Below are 23,845 nucleotides of genomic sequence, written 5' to 3' on the forward strand. Positions count from 1 at the left end.
ACAGATCACGCTTGGTCTGTCTGCGGAGAGCTGGAAACCCTGAGCTTCTCTGACACTCAGGCACACAAAGAGCAGGACATCTTCAGGGGCCTGGAGAATAAGACCCTCCCACTCTATGTGACCTCCACCGATGCCCTCTGACATCAGCACGTGCCTCCATACATCTGCTGCTCCCATCAGACGATCAAATGACAAAGACGAACATGCAGATTCAGTGCAGTGCACTCACATCCCTTAAGTGCAACATGATTCACTTAAACCAGTCAGGCACGCTATTGTTCCGTGTTTGACTTGTGGGTAATGCGTTGTGCAAAGAGCAAGCTTTTTACTGTAGAGCTACAGCGGACTGAATGGGTAAAATAAAACTGACTGCTAGTCCTTTCAATTGACACGAGAGTCAATTGAGTCCAAAGTTCAAATATTGTGGCTCTATCTCCAGCGTGGCCTCCGATTGAGCACCGAGGACGTCCTTCCTCAGCGAACCGAACGCACACAACGGGGGCCGTGTTAATGCATTCACAGCAGCCTATTTTTACACAGCCTTTGAAAGCTGAGGATTACAAGCCCCTCTCTTTCTCTCTCACACTACAGAGAGGAGGGGAAGCCGCTACTGATGCTCCAGAGAACTCTCACACTCTACCTTCTCCTCCTCCTTCCTTCTCCTGTAAGTGGCCGTGTGCCCTGGTCTCCCCGGCTCCGACCAATCTGGAAGTTGTCAGGGGGGCAGAAGCTGAATTTGTGCAGCGGCGGTAATGGAATGTGTAAGGCCGTAATGAGCTATTATCTCCCAGCAGCCTCTTTGGTGGGCAGTGAGGTGTAAGTCAGGGTCTTTCATCTCTCGGATACGCAGAACAGAGCGGATCACAACGGCCACAATGCCCTGCTCACAAGGACAGGATGGGAAATGATCCCGCTCCGGTAAAGTAGGCCAAGTCATAAGAATACATACGCATGTCTAAGAACACACTTGCCAGCCAAGGTTTGTTCATAGCATCTTTTTTCATTTTGGCAAGCAGTTTTATATACTGGACACCGCACGCACTGCATGTTCTTAAGAGCACCACAGTGAAACAGATTTCTCAGCTGGAATTCTGCTGCTTAACATGCAATTGTTCATCCCATTTTTCCATTGCAGTTATGGTCGAGGCACGGGTACAGTTAGCGGGAGGTGGCTGTGTGAGGGGAACACTCAGAGGGGAGTATTATTGGTTTAATGATCACTCTCTGAGACGGTGATGCTCATTTGCCACCCGTTCCACACAGCACCATGTCACCCTATCCAATGAAGCGGTCCAAACTGAAATGGCTGCGGAAAAATCAATAGACCAGCTTCCTGCAACCTCTCCCCAACACATAAACACATTTAAACACACACAAACACAGACGCAAGCACACACACCATTTCCAGCCTCCACATATGTGCAAATGTACACACACAAACACTGATACTCGAACACAATCATACACATACGCACAAACACACACACACACACACACACACACACACACAGATGCAACCAGACACAAACACATACATAAACACATTTTATTAGTTTATCTAAAATGACATCCCAGGTACCTAATTTATGTGTCCACAATAATGTTCACATAGATAGACTGTGCCACTATGTATGTGTGACATTTTGTGTGTGTGTGTGTGTTCGCCTAAATCATGATTGTCCTTTCTTTTTGAACGAACTGCCACGAGTAAGTGAAGTGGCTCGTCTCCAATTTCTCAAATGACTTCCCCAGAAAGGCCTCGGCAGCCCCTCTCCAACACATCATCCTTTCACATCCCTCGCCGCTGCCTTTGTGTACGGGAGAGCCGGAGCGAGCGGGAGGAAGTTGAGCTGTGTTTCCACTCTGACTCACTGCCCGGCGATTCTGAAAACACTTCAGCACGTTTCACTTTTTTTTAAAAAACACGCCGCATTGTGAAGCAGCGGGTTAAAGAGCGCTGCTTATTCTCCGCCACTCGCGGGCCAAGATGGAAGAGGGAAGAGGGCGAGAAGAAGGCGATCACAATTAGCAGGCAAACGAGACACCTCAGAGACATGTTAACGATCGCATCGTTCCTGCCGCAGACAGACGCATTAAAGATCGCCAGCGATTGTGTTTAACAAACTGAATTTCATTAAGTTTTATTGCTTTGTTAATGGCTTTTTAAAATGACATCGCCCGCTTAGAAAAAGCTCACTGCCACGTCCACAAAGAGAAAATCTTGAAAAACTTAATGAGGCAGACTGAGCTAATACCAATGGGAGAGAGGTGGGCACACAAATAAAAATATAAACATAAATTGACAGAACAGCACATTAAATGTTTGCACAAACCTCAGTTCATACATTTCAATGAAGCAGGAGTCTTTAGGAGGGTTGTGAATACACCTAAGGTGCCTGGACTTGTGCATGTAAGGCTACAGTGCACATAGCCACACATCCATCAGAGGGACAGTGTCCTTTACCCTGAGGCGGGGGGAGGGGGGGAGGGGAGCACAACCAGACACCACAGTCCACGCTCATGGTCAGCATGCTGAGTCACCAGGCAGACGGAAGACAGGCCCTTCTGATCATTAGGCTATTGACAGAGGCTTCAGCGGCAGCGGATTCCTGTCACATGATGCTCTCGGGCTGTTAAAGGAGCCCGATGTCGGCCGTGGCCCCCGTCACGCGGAGAGTGAGGGCCACACGGCACTTCCCCCCCGGAGCTTAGAGCTTAGCGCAGCATGTAGCTCCGTGCCCCAGTTCTTTCCTGGAGCATATGCCCGTAAACTTGCACGCAACAAACCTGAGACCGCCGTGCATTAGCACGGCATGCAGGCAACACGTCAGCTTTTTTTTCCCCATTATTGCTCTGCTTTCCGCTGCAATCCTCATTGAAAGCTACCCTGTCCGCGTAATTCATTTTTCCTGCACCCTTACGGAGAAAAAGCCTGCGAGGAAAGTATGGGTGTACACAACAAAGGGAGCAGGAGGAGAGAGAAGTTGGGGCTGAGGCTGGGAGCAGACTGCGGGGAGTGTCTGCATCTGGTGTTGGGGGGCCGTGGGGGTGTTTAATACAGCAAGCTCCAATCACGTGGCTGCTTGTTGCTATGCACTGTGGCCTGAGAGAGACACGAATAGAAATTATGGAGGTTGTTGGGGGATCCTGGTGTTGGAGTGGCAGTGGTAGAGTGGTAGCTTAAAGTCTCTGTCAGAGGTTGAATAAGGAAAGAAGAAAGAGAGAGATGGACAGTGGGAAAGATGAAGAAATGGAGTGGGAAGGGGATGGAAAACAAAGAATAAAGGAAAGAGGGAAATAGAGGAGATGTGGCAGGGAGGAGACAGAGAAAAGATGGAGGCAGATAGAGAAAAATCTTCACGCAAACATTTTTAGTTTACGCTTCCTTGTCTCCAGTCAGAAAGATCTAAAATCATCCACTTTCACCCCAGAGAGGCTCCACATTGTGCCATCTATGGCGTGACATCACTGCAGACTCCGCCAGGCTGGCTCTCAGCAAGGGAATAGTGTCCAAACGCCACCAGGGATGTCCTATTATAAACACATCACCCCCTCACACATGGGTCTCATTAGCGCTGACAACTGCAAACTCGCAAAACGAGCACCTCCATCACAAAAACCCTATCAGGCAAAGCAGGGGTGAGCTTTGACCTGTGCACACATTCAGAAAGGTCCCCTAACTAAGACTAAAATTTATGTCATGTATGTGATTAAAACAGTGGCCCTCAACATAATTTATCCACCGGCATAAATTTGGCCTCATCAGAGCACAGCTGGTAAAACCTACCAATGATCTGCTCACCCTATGTAAAATTAACCAACACATTTTAATTTAACTATTTCATATGTTGTGTGTGCTTCATTCACAAAATGTCTTAGATTAACGTAGGTAAAAGGAGATGTCTGGCTTTGTCTCAACCGGCAATTTTATCCTATTAGGCTATGCTTCGGGGGCGTAACAGACACCTCTGGCAGGCACAAAAATGCCCAGGGGCATGTCTTTGAGGACCCCTGGATGAATGTGACAGGAACTGGTTTGGCACAGTTCAGCTCTTTCTCAGCTTTTTTGCATTTGACCAATGGCAATCACATGCAGTTGAAGGTATGAGTCTGCAGGCACTGAGCAGACACCTGTTCTGTTTGTTGTGTTATATCTCGACTGACACATCGCTGATCTGTGACCACGTTAATAATAATACATTGTAATAATAACGCCAACAGTCTGTGTGCTTGTGCTTGGGATGTTTCTTCCCTTATCACTAATTGTTAATGTCTTAAAATGTTGTCAGAGGCACATCCTTAGTATCTTTAAACTGAGTGAATGAAAATAAGTGTTTGTCATTTTGAGGACATTCTGTCTCCATTTTGTTCAAAATACAAAATGTCTGTATTTTGTCACCTCGATTTCCAACTGTAATTTCTACTGTGTGCACGTGAGAAATGTGTGTGGGTAAAGGCCAGCCATTGATTGGCTAATGAGCCACACCCGCCCAATCAGCAGTGGTTTAAATACAGGTCTGTGGCAACTGTGCAGTTTTTTGCCTTGGCTCTTTCAGCGCTGCTTCCTGTTTCACAGAGTCGTGCATTGCCCAGTATCATCAGAGTTCTCACGAATCGCTCTCTCAGGAAAATCCACAGGAATGTCCCTCGACATATTAGCCATAATTAATCATACTCATTTCCTCCAAAAAGAGTCACTAACCAAACATACACAAACTGCAAATATTTTTTAGGACATGGGGAAGTGGTTATGAACTCCATGCACAGGAACAGAAAGCAGAAATGTAGTCCAGAAAATGCTCGCTTTATATATTGTAAAGTTCCATGAAAGAATGTGTGGAGTTGGACACAAAAAGCTATGTGTGTCAGGCACTTGGATGCAGCAGTCCATCCCTGCTGAAGAGATCCTTCCTCAGGGAAGCACCGTCTGTCTGAAATGAGCACAGTGCTAACCTGATCCCCACGGACACAACCGACAGGTGAGCCACACCTCTGTATCTGCCTACATCTGTGCAGCACTCCCCCTCGAGCCCAGGACATTCTCTAGCACTCCTTCTCTTTTTAAACACCGAGAGATGAGCATAAATCAGTGGACCTACAGGTCATGGCTATAAAGATAATACTGTAGGTTGATCTTACTGTTTGAAAATGGCAGGGGAGAAAAGAAAATAGGGGCTAATGCAACTGAATTATAGCTCCTAGCTTTCAGTTCCAAAAAGTGAATTTGACCACTTCAGTTATGTAAGACTTTTCCTTGAATAAAGAGTGCTCAACAGTTATGTACACAAATAAACCGCTACTGGCCTTAAGACATCAAAAATGTTGTGGGGTCCCTGAGTCCCTTGCTTTCACCAGAAGTCATTATGATCTCTATTCAAGTGAAACCCAGCCGAAACACTGAAAAATCCTCTTAAAATCCAACAGCCAAAAAAGCACTTACTGAAGGAACCCCTGGGCTCCCTGAGGAGTCCACCAAGAACTGGAATCCTTACTTGAACCTAGATGTCTTTCTCCTCATTTTTGTCCCTCTTTGATGTCAAATTAATTGGTGGACTGCTGTGTAAATGGAAACTGCCCGTACTCCTGAAAGACAGCATCAGGATTCAAAGAGAGGTGGATGTTTTTCTCAAGTCTGGTCTCCTGGCTTGACGGAGCTGCACCTGAGCACAGAGCCAGGGGACAGAGGCCTGATTATCACTTCTCTCTCTCTCTCTCCCCCTCTCCATCTCTCCCCCTCACACACACACACACAAGGAGAAGAAAAACACATGCATGCACATGTGCCTGGATGGAACACTGACACATCCCAGGACACTCTCTCTCTCTCTCTCTCTCTCTCTCTCTCTCTCTCTCCCTCCCTCCTTCTCTGCCTTTGAAAGGAGAGAGACAGAGACAGTAAGGGAGAGTGTGTGTGTGTGTGTGTGTTTGTGTGTGTGCGGGGGGGGGGGGGTAGAAAGAAGCCCTTTGGTGGTGAAAGAGAGTGTAAGACTGTGTGTGTGTGTATGTGTGTGTGTGTGTGTGTGTGTGTGTGTGTGTGTGTGTGTGTGTGTGTGTGTGTGTGGGGGGGGGGGGGGGGGGGGGGGGGGGCTAGAAAGAAGCCCTTTGGTGGTGAAAGAGAGTGTAAGACTGTGTGTGTGTGTTTGTTTTGCAGGCTCAGTTAACCCCACCATGCTGCTCCTAAATGTAGGCCGAGACACTACCTAAGGCATATCGTTTCATCCGCTCTCTCTCCTCCCCTTTCCTTTGCCGTTTATCCACCACCTTAACTGGATAATATAACAGAAGAGTGTCAGAGCCAAAAAGAAATGTTTCTAATGAAAGGAATGACAAAAAACAACTGCCAAGTGCAGACAGCCCACAAACGCGCAATCACAGATATACACACAAATAACACACACACACACAAACACATCCGCGTGCATGCACACACACACACACACACACAGACACAATCACACAATCACAATCACACACAGCACCACATAAAATCACAAACTTGCGCACACACACACACACATACACACACACACCATTAAGTACTTTAAACACACAGATGTAGCACACTACATACATGCTGGTCATGTATTACTATATTAAAGGTCTTTGAGAAAATATATTGAGATGCACGGCAAGTCATAGACATGAAATCATTACACAGGGACACGTTCCTGTTCATTATCTTCGACCATACAAGCCAGAATAATTACACTGCAATAATGGGAGCACAAAGGCGTAAGACCAATTCCCATGTGCACGGGACATGATGTCAGATACTGAAGATCAGAATGAAATGCTGTAGAATGACTGCGCTTGAAGAGTGAGAATGGCTGTCCTTCAAACACACACAGAGCCACATTGACCCTACAGCAGGAAACCATTCCTGAAACAGAGCCACTGACACAGCCTTTACACACAGAGCCACTGATGCAGCCTTTACGCAGAAATAGCCCCTCAAAAGAGGCACTGATACAACCTTTATGCACAGAGCCACTGATGAAACTTTTACACACAGAGCCACTGATACAACCTTTATGCTCACAGCCACTGATGCAGCCTTTACACAGACACACCCCCTCAAAGGAGGTATTGGCACAACCTTTACACACAGTGCCACTGATACAACCTTTATGCTCACAGCCACTGATGCAGCCTTTACACACAGAGCCACTAGTATGGCCTTTCCACACAGAGGCACTGATACAACCTTTACACAGACACACCCCCTCAATAAAGGCACTGATACAGCCTTTATACACAGAGATACTGATACAGCCTTTATGCACAGAAGCACTGATGCTGCCTTTATACAGACACACCCCCTCAGCAAAGGCACTGATACAGCCTTTACACACAGAGGCACTGATATAGCCTTTATGCAGAAAGTTTTCACCACCCCAACAGAGCCACTGATACAGCTGTACTCATAGAGTCACTGATATAGCATTTACTCACAGACCCACTGACACAGCCTTTATACATAGAGTTTTTGTGCCCAGAATCAGTAACACTGCCTGCATACTCTCAGCCCAGATTCCAGTCTGTAAGTACGCATATGCGTACTTACATATAAATATAAGTACGTACATATAAGTACTTACACATACACACTTATATACAGACACAGTCACACACATGCATGCTGCTGAGCTGCCAAGACACTACACACATATACTACACTTACAAGCTTACAAGATGGTGTAAATGACACGCTCACACACACGCACACGCACACAAACACACGCTTGCCCTTATGAATCAGGATGATATGTCATAGTGAGAAACATCAAGTGTCATTTTTAAAATTAGATAATGTACTGTCACCCAGCAGAGGTACACATTGTACACATTCAGAGTAACAGTCTCACATCTTAAGAAGAGACACACACACACACACACACACACACACACACACACAAACAGAAAGATAGTCTTATATAACAGAGACAGACCACAGATGAAGATGCGAGCGCAAGACAGAGAGAAGGAGGGGAGAGCAGGAGGACAGGGAGCCAGGGACAACAGCACGCATCGCGACAACAGCATCGCCATCACAGGCTAAACCAACAGATACATGAGTTAAACAAGTAGGAGAGCAAGGAGAGGGGGGTGGGAGGGAAGCCCAGTCTGTCAGAAACAGCCTCATCTGTAGGTATCTTTTTTTTTTTTTTTTACCTTTTTGTGCGTCGAAACATGTTGCTGGCGAAGAACGGTGGCACCCACAGACAAGAGCAGCTGAGCCCGCTCGGGCAGTCAGGAAGCAGCAGGGTCCCCCAAAAATGACATCGTAGCTCTTTCTCTCCCTAGATATACACTTGTCCGTCTGTGTGTGTGAGTGTCTGGCAGAGTCGTAGAGGGATGTCAGCAATGAGAGACAGCGAGAGAGAGAGAGAGAGAGAGACTGGACTGCCTTTGCTCTCAGTTTCGCAAAAACAAAAAGAAGAGGGAATTGTGGGTCTGTTCTCAAGGGTAACGTGCCAAGGCAGGAAGTAAAGGCAGCAAAAAAAAAAAAAAAAAATGGGAGGGCTGACTGTGCGTACGTGGGTGTGTGTGTGTGTGTGTGTTTGTGTGTCTGTGGTGTGTGCGTGCCTACTGCTGTTAAAAGCAAATGGGAGGCAGAGTGCGGGGCTCTGGACTGTGGGCTAATGCAAATGTGAATGAAGAAAGAGGGAGGGGGCACTCAGCCAGAAAGAGACAGCAAGTGAGCGAGAGATAGGGAGAGAGGGAGGGAGAGATTGAGCAACAGAGAGAGAGAGAGAGAGAGAGAGAGGGAGGGGTTATGGTGATGGTTGGCTGCAGGTGGTGGTGTGGAGGGTGATGAGCTCTGATGAGCAGTGGGAGGGACTGGTGAAGCAATTGTGTCTTAATTAAAAACTCCCTTCAATGTCTAATGTGTTTGGAGAGCTAGAGAAGAAAAGGCCTCCAAGAACAGGAAGTTAGTTTCCTTTTTAAAAATGATCTGGTTTGGACAACCTTCCTGTATCTTTTTTGTGCCTTAAATATTCCTAGTGAAAGCGTTGAATAGAATGGAACGATATATTATATCGCCTGCTCTCAAATGCTACCAGAAATATCAATTGACGATTGCCACGCTAACTGAAGCTGAATTATTCAAAGCTATATGAAACTGGTGGTACTGTCAGAGAGAATGAAAAATACATGAGTGCAAGACGACTATGAATATGACGGTAGCTGCAGAGTCGAGTCAGAGAGACATTAAAACTAATATAGGAGAGTACACTCTGTATGTGCTGGTGTAAATCAAAATGAACAGAATGTGCCAAACGCACAATCCAGAGGCCGGTCAGGATGTTCTTTTCAATATCTGGGGAAAATAACAGACGGCTCTAAACCAAAGCCGCGGGGGTTAAACTTCTACATTGCCCGCCGCAGTTCAATTTCCCATTCATTTTCCAGCACGATCCTATTCAGCGCCGTGTCGCGGAGGTGGGCGGCGGCGAGCGGGGGAATGGGAAATGAGCTGAGGGACGGGTCAAGGGAGACGGAGCCACATCTGCCACACTGACCGAGCCCAGCTGTGATCGCAGACCAGGACGAGGAGCTCTGAGGAGACGCCGGCGCCGTCCTTGGCCCTCTCCCACGGACTCATAGGCATCACAATGAAGCCACACAGACAGCTATTAGCAAATGAAGGTAAACACCCATACCGAGGATGTCTGTAGATTATTACCACATCACAGTAATCCCTTGCTTATTTGACTGCCTCTGAAACAGAGGCTGGGTAAGCCAGATAATTGAGAACACAGTTAAGCAAAGAGGCAGGTGCTGCAGTGTGAACATCTGTATCTGTATTGAACATTTAATCACCAACTCCTCTCTCTCTTCAGACGTTCAGTGCAGCATATAACGTGTCTAGCGTTCTTAAATGCAGTGCTATCACTGGTAAAGGTGCATACTGAAACAAAGAATGGAATAACACCGTAGCAATCCTACAACTCAGTAGAGAGCGTTTTCTGGAACACATAATTATACTAGCAATTTTCAGTAGAAAAGCAAGTAGAAATATCTGAAAAAATAATGACATACTACATTGCAATATGTTTTGGTTTTGCTGTGTTAAATATATCACATTACTAATGCAGGTAAAAGGAAAACCTACCCTCACTGTCTCTCTCCTGAAAGGAAGCTTTTAGTGAGTGACCTGTTCCAATATAAGGCCTGCAAACAGTAAATTCCCTTTCTTATTCAGCATTGCTCTGGGGCAGCTCGCTGCTAGCTGGTTAGTGGTGGAATAGAACCACCTGCTTCTAATATGAATAAGCAAACATAACACGACCTGAAAAGAAACCTCCATCTTCAACGGCCAAAACAGCCCTAATCCCCATTTCGCCGCGCAGGGTAAACAGCGTGTGAGCTAACAGTGCAGGTAAATAGTATCTGTGCATTGGCCGCCCAAATTTAGCAGAAGCAATCAAGTGAGTGCAGCACGTTTCACGCCCATCAGAGCTGCCTGGCTGAGCGCAAGTGGAGCAGAGCAGGCAAGATTCAGCACCGCGGCCAGCGACCGGCCTGCTGATTTCCACACACACAGGCTTGGAAAATCTGTTGCACTGCAATGGCACTGCGACCAGAAAAAATTCTTTCACAATTCTGCTTTGCATTCTTTAAAACAATTCCTTCCCAAAGTTCATTAAATAAAATAAAGCAAGAAGTATTTTTAACACAACATAAAAAGAAAGATGAATGACACCATGCATATATGAATTGTACAGATTTAGGATTCATCTAGGATAACTACGTAATGAGGCATCCTTTAAGTTCCCTGCATTTTAACCAGAATGACTGTATGGTAAACAGAAATTTCAATTCCCCTAACGTTATCATTGTTTTATTGTTAATAAATTTGACAATTTTATTTTTTTTCTAATGATAATCCTGTAACATAAAATAATTAAACTCTATGATTTTTTTACTGTAATCATATCATCATAGTGCTTGTATTATCATATTTATATGACTCTGGTGTTTGCTTAGTTTATTACTGTTGTTCATTTTTATTTTTGATTACACTTTGTAATTACTTCACATAAAACTAATATGTATATTGCCATTAAGCAACCATGACTGTCTTAGGCTCTGTAAAAGCTGAAAAGCTATAAAAACTGTTAATGTGCACTCGTTGCATATTTATATGAAGGATGGAGGATCTAAAATCTGGACTCATGGTGGTTCAATACCTCCTTTCTGTCTGAACACAACCCTCAGGAAGTGTTTTCCACTTGTTGTCCCAACTCTACTTTGTATTAGATTTCCATTTTTCATTTGGCTACCACAGGCTTTAAAATATGCAGTGTGCTCTGCTTATGAGAATTATATTTGCCTGGAATGATTGATTCTTACAAGTGGATGAATTTTAAAAGTGAAACTATAAATGGGTGGATATAATGGACAGTTTTTCTCTTATTTAAGTGAGAAATGTATTGAGATAATTCAAAGCATTGGAAGAAAACAGATGGAACCAAATGCATTACACAGTACAGTGTTTATATATAATCCCTTATTAAATAGTATAAAAATAATGACTCATTAGTTATTCTGCAGTGTCGCTGTGTGAGTAGCTGGTGCTGTTCAGGCTACAATTCCATGATGACTGTTCTTAACTGTTTTTATGTCTGCTGTACACAGAATAATAATGTGACTCATGCTAATTACGGAAGTGTTAGAGTGTTCCATGATAATTGGTCCTGTGTAGGCTACAATGCTATGGTGCAGTCATTCTTTAATCACCACACTTCACCACACAGTGTGAGAAGTGCCACCTAAATCATTGATGCCTTGCAGGTTTATGTTCGCTTTCTGTTCACTTTGTTCTTCACAAGATCCCCCCTCTCTTTTAGAATCTTAGACAGTGTAGACTGTGGAATGCCCAACTTCCCAGCTGCATCTCTTGGTCAGTCTTAACACTAGCGTAAGAGTCAAGGAAGTGGCCTATTTCATCAGCAGAGAGAGATCCATCATGAGAAATGTGAGATCCACTTTTTTTCTCAATTTATTCATATTATAAAGGCCCTTTTTATCTCATTATGACCCATTACACTGGGAGAACTGAGAATCATGTGTTATGAGTGAGCCCAAAGTGATTCTTATACACTGATTGCTTGATTCTTACAAAAGGAATAGGTAAACGGCGGAATAATTTCGCTCCAGTGTTTCTGATCACTTTAAGCAGTTGATATCAGTTATACTTATAATCATGTGCACTGTGCTATCAAACACAAAGAAGATCAGGATTACACCCAGACACTGTAACAGATCAATCCACAGTATCCATTTCTTAACAGGACATAGCAGACTGCAATGAATCCAATTCAGTGTTAAAATTAGAGAAAGTGTACTGACCTGCTGCTTTTTCGGGGCAGAGGAAGATCCTTCTGGAAACACAGAGAGAGAAAAGAAGACAGAGAAGAAGATCAGGTACTGTAGGTTATCAGGAGATAAACAGAACAACCAAGGCTAAACGCTTCTTTCCACACAAACCAAAAACATGAGGTCTGGGCCTGGACAGCATCGCTATGCATCTAGGACCTGACTGCAACCCAGTGGGACTAAGGAAGAGGAGAAACAGTCAGGGCTCATTGAATGGCTGCTGGATACCAAGTGAGCTTCACTGAGCATTCGACATCTAATCATGGTTGCTTATTGCCCCCTAAGCCTAAAATTTATTTTGATTTACAGAAGCGTTTTGAAGTTTTACTAGTTTTATTTGTTCTCTGATGTAACATAAAAATGAAAAGGAGAAAAGAACAGCTGCGAATGATTTTATATATGAGGTCAAGTGCTGACTGCTTCCATTAAGATTAGATTTTGCCTCCTCTGAAGTCTTTATTTGGTATTGATCAGTAGCTGTGTTCAAACCATGGAAGTAGTGCTTACTCATGGGCAATTGTTTGAATAGTCAAGAGCTTCCCTTAGGCTACAGAAGAAGTGCTTCATAACTCCTTCTCCATCTTAGGCATTCACTCCTAGCAGCCTTAGAATGTTTAACATAAAATCTCAGAAAAGACGTTAGTCAAAGCTGAAGGTGCAAGATGTACCGGTCGGACATTGGACAGGTTCAGTAAAGGCAAGACAACCCAAAGCCTGGCTGTCTAATCACTGCAGCATTCTCAGAAATTAGACAGTTACATTCCGAGGGAAAAACAGTGGAATTTATTGCACCGTAATCAGCCATTTTCCCACTGTTGATTGTTCAGGTTTTTACTGCTTTATTGAACAGGGTACGTTTAAACCTGCCACACTGTGCAGGACACAGTTTCACACCTGACACATTTCCCCATAAGAAGGACAGCCCCTACATGCATTCAATCACTTTTACGTGACTTTTCAGCGGCTGAGCTTTAAGAAAGGCATCTGGAGCTCGGATGAGTCTCACATCCATGTTCAGTTAAAATGCCCAATGGACTGATGCATTTTGCAAAGTCAGAACAAGAAGGTAGTGTACACAGCCAGGAGCTCAACATCTTACATCTGGCTAATACCATTTCAGATGCATTTCACGTCTACAAAACATATTTTTACTGATAAATGCATTCAAATACTAAATTGCTAAGAGATGGAAAAGAATAAATGAATAAATGGCATTACATGAAATGGATCCTTGGAGTGCAGTGAGTCAGCATTATTCTTCTTTATTACATGTGGTTAGTATAATTTTGCTAATGTTCCACATCCGCTTAATTCTGCTGTGCCAACTGATCCAGTTTAATGAACTGGTTATGAAATAGAAAATAACAAATAGCTTAAGGTACAGATGATACAAATGATTTTACTTGAACCTTAATACAGGACTATATACTTCATAATGTTACTACCCTCACTTATTGTAAGTGACTGTGTTGCTAGGAAGAGGGGCAGCTATAAGTGACTACATATTTTCCTCATAGATGAAAAAAGAAACAAACAGAAATATTGGTGACGGCAAGAGGATAATGTAATTGTATAATGTGTTGTAATGTATTTAAATGTTTTAATGTGCTTCTTGCCCAGGGAATGCAGATGCAAATCAGCTACATGGCTATACCTGGTGCAACTAATGTGTTGTGCATTGCCTCTGCTAAATAAACTAATAAACTAAACTAAGTAATGGCAGCTTTGATTTGGTGAAAACAAAATGAAGCATCTGGGAATGTTATATGTTTCCATATGTTCCAAAAACTTTGTGAAAAAGGTTTTAATAAGCACAGTTTTTATATTCATCAAAGCCTGTGCAAAGCAGCACCTGTGAAATGCAAACCAATGACCAAAACCTGATGTGTTTATGACTCATTTGAAAACTTAGTACTTATAGTAAGTTACCAGAGAGAGATGTCTGTGCTGGAGTCCCTACCTGCTGCCACTCCGCCTACCTGACAGCTGGGAGCTTCACTGCAATCTGGCGCTGATCGCTGTCACCTGTGCTGTGTGTTTTAAAGGGCTGGTTGGCTCCCAATGCACAAGCTAACCTTCGTCACAGTGTTTGTTTTCCTTTTGTAGCTATTCTGTTTTTTATCCTTGTTGTCTTTTTTTGTACTCAGCAAGCTGGCAGGTGGCATCTTTTTCTCAGTTTTGTTTTGTTTTAGCTTGTTATGTTGTAGCTCTCAGTAATTGTTACGGATATGGCCTCTGGATATCTGAAACAATGAGACAGCATTCTACATTTCTGCCAGTGGTTGTCAAAGAACATGTTCCACTGCACGGTAACCTCATCCATCTAGATGAACATGTTCCATGTTTATTTTGAGGTTCACTTTGAGCTTACAGTCGATGCCACAGAAAGTTATATTTGTTGGAGACCACATCATTTACATCATGTTGTGTTTCCTTAGGTTTCATAAGGTGTCATAAGGTTTCACTGACACACCTGCTTCCACAAAATGTGGTGTCACCATACTCTGGCCACGTCCAGTAATAACTTGCCAGCTATACCTGAAACTATCACACCTCATCTATATAGAGCTTGCCATAAATGGAGACCAACACAATTGCGGTACCACGTTAACGTGCCCCTGGACATGGCTTAGTGGAAACAAGCCATGAGTGCCACTCTCAGATATGAGGCCAAAATGCAATTTGTAGAAATTATTCAGTTTCATAGTAGATTCACAGAAGTGCTGCATTTGCATTATAACAAGGAACAGGTACTAACGTCCCCCTCTAAGTGCTTCTTCCCCGACAGAGCTGTCACATAATTCTCTCAGCGTTGTCTCCAGGCACTTTGGTGCTTGTGAGCTCTGCCAAATATGACAATGGTACTTGCTTCGTTCCATTTTCATTTTTAGTGGTTGTCAAGGTAGCATTTTCTATCAAACAATCTGCCTTTTTCTACAAACTTGGATAGATGCCTTTAAAATCAGATTTTTGAGTATTACTCCTTATTTCTTAAAATGTGTGCACATTTTCTGCATCACAAAACTGGTCTCTGCGTTACTTAGGGTGAGAGAAGGATTTCTTATGCTCTAAAGCCTTTTCCTACTGCTTTCCCTGGAGCTTCCTGTCTTTAACCATGTGCTCAATCTCTATCTGCTACCACTGGGCCAGACGTTCTGGGGAATCTGTCTACTGTATATTACAAAACAACATGAAAGGCTGCCTGGGTATTCGAAACTGGAGAGAGTCATGCTTACAAACAGTAAAAAAACACTCCTCTGAGTACTCACACCTCTCACTGTTCTCTGATGCTAATCTGAGTCAAAGTAGCATCTTCTACCACTGGGGTGGGCTTAGTGGCTGAGAGTATTCCAGTGCTTAGGAGTCCATCACTGCTTTCCCTCAAACAGAGTCAATCATCTGGAGCCCCTTCCCCCACCCCCACAGCACAGGAAACACCGTCCTGGAACTGAATCGCCCCAGCCTCCTCTAAAATAAAGTGTGGGTCAATCGATTCTGCTAACAGCCTGGTTATTTCAAATAACGTTCAAATAAGCCTCCTAGAGCAGCTCTCCTCCCTGTGTCCCTGTCTCTGCCTCCTTTGGCACACCGGCAGACAGCTCGTCTCCACGTCCGTCCTTGAGGTCACAGAAATCCCTCCCCCGGTAAAAGTCCTCTTTAATAGCGAGATTAACCCAGACCCTCTTCGGCCTCTGCCTGCTGCTCCTGCCCCCATTACCACAGAGAGAGAGAGAAGCGTTTCCTGGCCCATCATAAAGAGGGACTTTATCCTGGCTAATATGTGGAGGAGAACAGGCCCTGTTTTCCTGCTGTCTGCCATTGAAAACAGAAAGTGTGAATTAATTACATTACAGTCGACTAAGACAGATCTCCCAGCACTCCCTTGTTGTTCTTGCTGGTGTCTCCTCTCTCTTGTTCCAGCTGGAAATATATTCCCGCTACTTTCTACAGATGAGCCATGAATGTAGTGGCTGGGTTAACTGTCACACTGTGTTCCCTCCTTGGGAAACCGCTGCTGCTGGTTCTCTCCCCGGGGCAAAGGTTTACCTTCATTTCTTTTCTCTCTCTGTGTTTCAGGGACAAACCCTCGACAGAGCGCAGCGCCTCATGGAGATGAAAGGAATATATCTACAAATAGCACACAACCACCCAATTAGTTTGACAAAAAAAACGAAAGAGAGAGAGATAGAGAGAGAGAGAGAGAGAGAGAGAGAAGTCACTGCCACGAGGCTGCGGGAGAGGGAATGCATGGGCGAGAAAAAGAGAGAAACCTGCTAAAACAACAATGCTAAGATGACTCAGTGCTCAAGAACCACCAGGACGTCACCTGATCGTTCCAAACACTCCCTCTGTGCGCTGATGTTGATCCTTCAGCCTAGCTTGTAATCCGTTCCCTAACCCTGATGCTATCTTAACATCGCATTGAAGAGGCAAAAGCTGCCTTCGTCTCTGACCTCCACCGCATCAAGAGAGGGCCATCATGGCTTTTTTATTCTTAGAAGGATGAACTCTTGAAAGGTAAATAAATGCCAAGGAGACGGAGTGCGCACGCAAGGACATCAAGGACAGTGAATCATTCCAGGCAGCATCCCCTGTGCACCCCTCCTGGTCTGCTGAGAGTTCCTGACAGCCAGACAGTGACCTCACGTGCTGTGACCGTGTGATATCACTGTGTGTGACACAGCCACAAGCGTGTTCCCTGGGTACAGGCAGCTGGCCAATGGGGGATCAGAACAGGCACATGCAGCTGGCCAATGGGGGATCAGAACGGGCACATGCCCAGCTCATTACACTTTTCTCTTTCAAATATGCTTTGTCCATTGCTTCCCCAAAAACATCAATATACCATGTCATGAATAGTTATTAAGGCACGCGCCTCCACCACTAATTTTGACAACTGTTAGCGCAACAAAGAAATAAATTGTGCTTATTGACCTTAAACCCCTGAGATCTCAAAGTCATGTGGCCATTAATAACCTTGTCATGTCTCATCGTAGAAGGTCATCAATAAGTCATATTAATTCATGATATGAACCATACTTATTCTATACATACCGAAATCAATAAGACTCTCAAGCCAAAAGAAAGGGAGAGAGAGGAGAGGGAGATCAGAAATGTTAGAATAAGGGACAGTATTGCACAAATACTACAAATAATTAACTGATTTACTGAGCAACTTGTTGGGTCTACAGTGAAACGTAATGAAATTCACAATATGTTGCACTACAAAAAATTTTTTACTCTAGAAGATGATGAGAATGACATTTTATTATATTACTCACAGTCCAGTCCATATGATCCTGTAAATGCATTTCAATAAAGAATGTGTGAAAAAAGAGGCAGGTGGGGGTAGTGACAATGATTTCACAGCTCAGATTGGCAACCTCTGACTCCAGTACATGACTAAACTGTGACCCACACCCTATTCACACATTACAACCTGACACTGATGGAAGATTTGTGCTGGGGTGGACGGAGCAGTGGTCTGGCACATGGCAGTTCTGTAAGTATTAGTTCTGGGATTCTGAGGCTTAAATGTGTACATGAATTAAAAGGTGTTGTTCAGCCTGAACGGTCGCTCCGCACCCTGTTACGTACATTCTTACAAAACATCATTGTGTTCTCGAGCATTCTCTAATGATATGCAGGCCAATCCTTCTCCCAGCATCCTCAGCTCTGTGACATCATAAAATAGGTACACTTTGTACCCTGTTCAGGTCCTCCCCGTCCCCCTCCTCTCCTCTCCTGCCCCCTCCTCTCCCCTCCTCCGTGGCGCCAGACATCTCTCTGTCACTTTCAGGTCTAGAGGGGCTAATTGTGTTTTCTCTCTGGAAAGTGGTGAGTTACTGCTCAACATGAACAATGCTGGAGCAAATCCATATGCTCACCTGGGAGCTGTGTGTTCACACTCTAAGGCTGCTGGTACCCTGTCATTTTTCTTACCCTTTCTTGGTGGGGGTGACGAGTGGGCACTGCTCAACAGTAATGACACGCTCACACACCGAGGACTGAAAACAGCCACTGCGCGCACACACACACACACACACACGGCAAGCACGCACAAGCACAAGATAAGCCTCTCCCTATCTGCGTCTGGGGCTCAATAAGATTCACAGTTGGGTCAGTGCCAGTCAGCAACTGTTTTCCCGAGCTTCCAGCTGGGGCCAGCGCGCTGAACGGGGACCAAACACACAACTCAGAAAGACAAAGCAGTGAATCAGCCATTGACTCCCAGCCCAGGCAGGAAATGCACTTGCATTCAGTGTCAGCAGGAGCTCAGGGCAGCATCAGTTTTGGAATTTGCAGAGAATCCCCAGCAAGTGCACAGGTGGTGTGTCTGTGAGGAAGCATCCGGCATACAACATGCAGCAGCAACATACACAACACGTTCGAGATGCACGCAGCATGCATGCAACACACATGCACAACATATCCGAAACAAATTAAACACCCGCAGCTCACATCAGGTACGCACAGAGTCCACACTCTCTGAGCTTCCAACATTCCTGCAGTTTCACCACCTACACAGACCCCTCCTCCCACCCAACAGATATTTAAAGACTGGGTGTTTTTACAACCTTAAATAGACACAAGTAATCATTTTAGTGAACCTGCCATGACACAAAGCTTTCAAGCAGTTTCATCCTGTTGAAAGAGCCCCTTGGTGATTTCTAGCAGTTATGTGCAATTCTCTTTTCCTCTTCTTGCTTATGTTAGTCTTTTTTCATGGCAGAGTAATGACCCAGTATTGCTATATATATATATAGTGTCCTCAGAAAAGGCCTCTCAGAGCTGACTGCGAAAAAGTGTGTCTGGGACACACAATTTGACACAATTCGCTGGACTGGGTGCCTGTGTCAGGACACAGATAAAGGTGTGGTGCCACAAGAAATCTGTCCCCCCCCCCCCCCCCCCCCCACCCACCCAACCACTTCCTGGCAATAATCTTTGAGAGGCTGCAATAATTAGACAGGATGACAAATGACAACCGGAGCAGACAGAGCTGACGACAAATACTAAAGCATCTCCTGTAACGAGAAATGACAAGGCTATTAATGGCCACATGACTTCATGCACTTTGGTGCTTAGGAGAAAATGCCCGCTCTGTAGTAAAATGAATTAGGTGGGCTGTTTGCCCAGAGCAGAATATTGGTCGCATCATTTTGTCTGAAAACATATAACAATGATGGGGAAATGTAGCAGAGGCTGCACAAAGTCAATAATCTAAATGCCACACTGCCAAAATAAGCTGTCACTCATCAAACATTCAGCACAACCAGGTGATCTGGAATGGAGCAGCTGTCTGGCAGGAAACTTCTTAGTGTAAGCATTGCAGCTAAAAGCTAGCTGAGGCAACCTTTAGCATAAAGAAAATGCAATGATGCATACAGCAGGTCATGCAGCACCCTTCTGAGGAAGATACAGAGTTCTGGTGTGAGCCACGATCTGCAGGTTTTGTTAAGAGAATGCTTTCTTTTAACACGTACAAGCATAATTAGTATGTAAATTTGGATGTTCAAAACAAGCAAACCATCTAGTAGGTGTCTTAAATCCTGTGATACTGTATTTTGGCAAATGTGTTTTTGCGGGAGTGTATGAATTTAATGTCTCGATGGTTTTTGATGTTTTCATATTAATGCACGATGAAGCCGAAGGAAAGCTTCCACTTTACATTGTTCTGAATCTGAATCTAAACAGTAAAGGCTAAGTGCACTGTGGGCTCAGAAACCTGCTGGGCACATTTCTAACCAATCACACTCCATGTTGGGGCGGTATCCCATGGTACTGACCTATGCTCCCAAGATACTGATTGTCTCACAATTTGGCGCCGCGAGAGGAGCCAGCCAGGGCTTTAATGGACACTTTACTGAGGTCTGCCAACAGATCTGCCCCTGTGCTGTTAGGAGTTCCCCACAGCACAAAGCTTTTAGGTTACCATTACCCTTGCTATGAGCTAAAATGCTCACCCTTCCCCCATCTCCTCTTGCATTAAGACCTGCCTTCCTGGATATGGGTATTGACAACTTCAGCGGAAGGGAGTCATCCTTCCCATGACACATCAGGATGACAATGAGCTCATGACCATGCCTGGTGGGACTCCAATCCCCATGGCTACAGTTTTGACTGGGTACGGGGTACAAAGGTGAGAACCTCTGTGCTATGAGTCATATTGCAATGTACTCACAGGAATTAAACATTTTGTCTGGATTTAAAGAAATGGGGAAAAAGCACTGAACCTGAGATCTCTGTGAATCCAAGTGTGCACCATTTGCCTTTGAACACTGATCGAGCCACATGAGATGAAAGTCTCTGTGCTGTTCCCTCTCAGCTGATGCCCAGCCCCGGCTGCTTTATGCCGTAGAATCAGAGGTGTCCCGGCTCAAGCTGCTGTCAACGGGATATTCAGTGGGCGGTAGCTGGGGAACCCCACTGCAATTCAGGCATGTCTCCTAAAGCTGATATTTCAGTTTAAGTTTGTGCTTCTCCCTGTCAGCGGATATTTTTAACTAGAAATTGCACGTTTATAGTTGATCACCTCAAAGTGGACCACACGGCATTTTTTTCCAGTCCCTAACCTATTTTCATTCAATCACATTTAATTAATTGCCATTAAAACAGCATCTGCTTCTATAAAAAATAAACTTCTACAATGAAATATACGCTGCTTTAGGGCCCGCATGAAATGATGCAGATGTAGCCAATAAACAAGGATATTCTATTATAATAGACTATCTCGTTTCAGTTTCAAAACACATTATGCTCCATCATAATTACTGCAGTTTCAATTGACTAAAAGGCGGTGCTACGTAAACGTAACAGTAAATACATGTAATTTTCAAAAGTTGAAAATGGCACAATCTAATTTAACTATTACATGGCCAGCTCGAGCATCTCACCTGCAACCTCCGGCGCCGAATAATCCCCGAGTCATCCATGGCACGATCGCTGGACGCGCACCGGGGAGCTCACCCTTCACCAGTCTCCTGCGCTCTTCACCAAAGGCTCCGAAGGCGTCCCCGCGCGGCTCTGCGGCATGCACCGGCCGACCCGACTTCAATCAAGTGCCACAGCCCCGATGCTCAACTCGAGCCAAAAAGCCCACAGCGCAAACGCTGGCATACTGTGAACTGCTGAGAAAGCAAGTCTATGGGAGTGTGTCCCAAACACAGCCGAATGACTTAGGGATTCCAAACGAAAGCTTCTTCTGAAATAAACCCCCAGTATCGATAAAAAATTATTACAGTTTTGTTTGTATCTGTATCGCAACCACAATTACCCCCTCTTTGCTTTTGGGGTAAGTCTTCCCGGTGTTTTTATTTAAATAACTAACGCTCGTTAGCAGCTTTACTAATTCAATAATTCATCTACGATGCTACTTGTTTTTGAAAGAGATGTCACGACGACTGAACGAAAAAAAGACGGTTCTGTTGACAATGCCACTCCATCCCAGTTTCTTCTGTCTCCGCTGATAGCTTAGCATTATTTTCCCTTCCCCTGTGTACTTTCCTTTACGGTCGCTCCATCCATTTCGTGATGCCTCAGCTACCAAGCGCTGCTCCGAGCTGCATCAACACAAATGTGGGTTAATGAAAATGCTTACAGTAATTCTGCAGATATATTTAAGTAATAATGCTACCTATTCACTGAGGTTTCTTGATCACCTGACATTTTAAACGTTCAGTGTCTTCAAGATAGTGAATTGATGATGCTCCATTGATCCGTTCGTTTCATAAACCGGTGAACTACACAGCTTCAAATCCCCTTTTTGCTGTCGCGTAACGTATTTATTTATTGATGTTTACATCCTTCAGAGAGGGAGTTGCTGTGTTAATGCATTAAGATCTGGGTGTGTGTGAGCCTCACACACAGTTTAATATCTGACAAAAGACACACGTGCATACATTTCCAGCGCGTTCCAGGGAGAGAGCAAATTCATTTCACACAACTGGTCGGTTGAGCTAATGGTTCCCTTCTGGAGGAAAAAAAAAAACCATACATGTTTTTACATATGATGACGCGTGTTCATCCGTGCTAGAAATGCATGCATTAAAAAAACGGTTGTGGGGTAGTTCGCTTGATTAAAATCCCCCAGATTATTGCTTCGTGCGGATCCGTTCAATTCGTTTGAGGGCTGAGCAGTTCCCACATTTGAATTTGCAACACTTGATACGTTCGCTCTCTTTAGCCTAATTCGGCAAAATATGTTGTTTATCCCTCGAGAACGATTTCCTATTCATTCCCTACCTCCCACTTCCTATCGAACAGGACGAACGCGATAACACGTTTAACCCTTACGAGTCCAGATTTCATCACGTCTCCACTCCTCGGGGCACGAGCCACTCAGTTCGTGTGATGAGTGAAGCTCTCGTCTGCTATCCATGAACTGTAACGAGTTCATAACTTTAAAACAATTGCACAACATTGCTGAATGCAAGACAGCTATAATAACCCAAACTAATAATTCAACAAAGGGTTACCGATTTCTGCAACATTTAAGACATTAAATTCAGATTATTCAAAAAAGACCAATTGATGCGTAGCCTGGTACTCGGAGTCAACCGTGATATAGAGATATTTTATGCAGAACACATAGCATTCGTTTGAACTGAGTATGGTTCCACTAGCACTCACATTTTCCCGTGTTTCTGTTAAAAGAAAATGTGTGTTTTAGAGAACATAATTATCTAAGCAAGAACGCAACATTCGCATAATGTTTCTGTGACATGCTAGGAAAATGATCATACTGATGCAATATAACAGCAATATTTTGGGAACATTTTTTGTTTGCTGTGACTGTGCTTTGAATTACCAGGCTGCATTTACATAGATAAACCCTGGCTAGAATCCATCAAGTAAAAGGAGGAGATTAAAGCTTCATACCACTATTAGAAATGATAAATAGCAGTATGTTGCTGGCTGCAATCACACGACTGGAAAGGTCACGGGCTATTAGCTGAAAATGGTCTGCTTTCAAGGATAAGCTTGCAAAATTGTTAGGAATGAGGAAGATTGTCAAAAAAGTGAATGTTTCCCATGGTCTTATGGTTTGATTTCACCAATACCTCAGTCAGATTCAAAGCCAGTCAGTTAGTACTTTACACAAATTAAAGAGTAAGATGCAACCGATTTGGCAATTTGATTTTGTATCTAGGGCACAGCATGCTCCTGGCAAATTACTGTGGTAACCCCAAGGTCCTATTCTTCTCACTTCTCTTATGGGAAATCAACTTTTCCTTTCTATTTTTGAAGTTGTCCTAAAACTGTCCTAAAAATCACCTCTCTTGAAATGTCGACTTTGAGCATTGTCATCAGTGAGGTTTTATAGGGTTTGACGAATGTAGAGGGATCTGTTTTCTGTAGCAGCTTGATGAATGTCTTAAACAAGCACACGTGCACATAAACAGGCACAAATACAGTTTGAATCATATGGCAGTTGATTTAGGAGCTTGGCCTGTTTGGA

At 44.2% G+C, this 23,845-nt stretch overlaps 1 protein-coding gene across 4 annotated transcripts in view; it reads right to left on the reverse strand.

Moving 5' to 3' along the window:
* LOC118776668 (microtubule-associated serine/threonine-protein kinase 1-like) overlaps positions 1-22,634 on the reverse strand; it is a 49,810-nt gene extending 27,176 nt beyond the window's left edge. For 2 of the 4 annotated variants that reach the window (XM_036527172.1, XM_036527159.1), the window contains exons 1-2: positions 21,282-22,634; positions 12,358-12,389 (exon numbers count right to left, since the gene is read on the reverse strand). In XM_036527172.1, coding sequence (XP_036383065.1) covers positions 12,358-12,389; positions 21,282-21,320 — 71 coding nt within the window. In that variant the 5' untranslated portion in view covers positions 21,321-22,634. Of the gene's footprint in view, positions 1-8,172; positions 8,479-12,357; positions 12,390-21,281 lie in introns of those variants that run through there. The other 2 variants (XM_036527163.1, XM_036527180.1) reach the window with 2 other exon arrangements.
* Positions 22,635-23,845: the final 1,211 nt, after the last annotated feature.

This window comes from Megalops cyprinoides, chromosome 1, assembly GCF_013368585.1.
Source record: "Megalops cyprinoides isolate fMegCyp1 chromosome 1, fMegCyp1.pri, whole genome shotgun sequence".
Taxonomy (NCBI): domain Eukaryota; kingdom Metazoa; phylum Chordata; class Actinopteri; order Elopiformes; family Megalopidae; genus Megalops; species Megalops cyprinoides.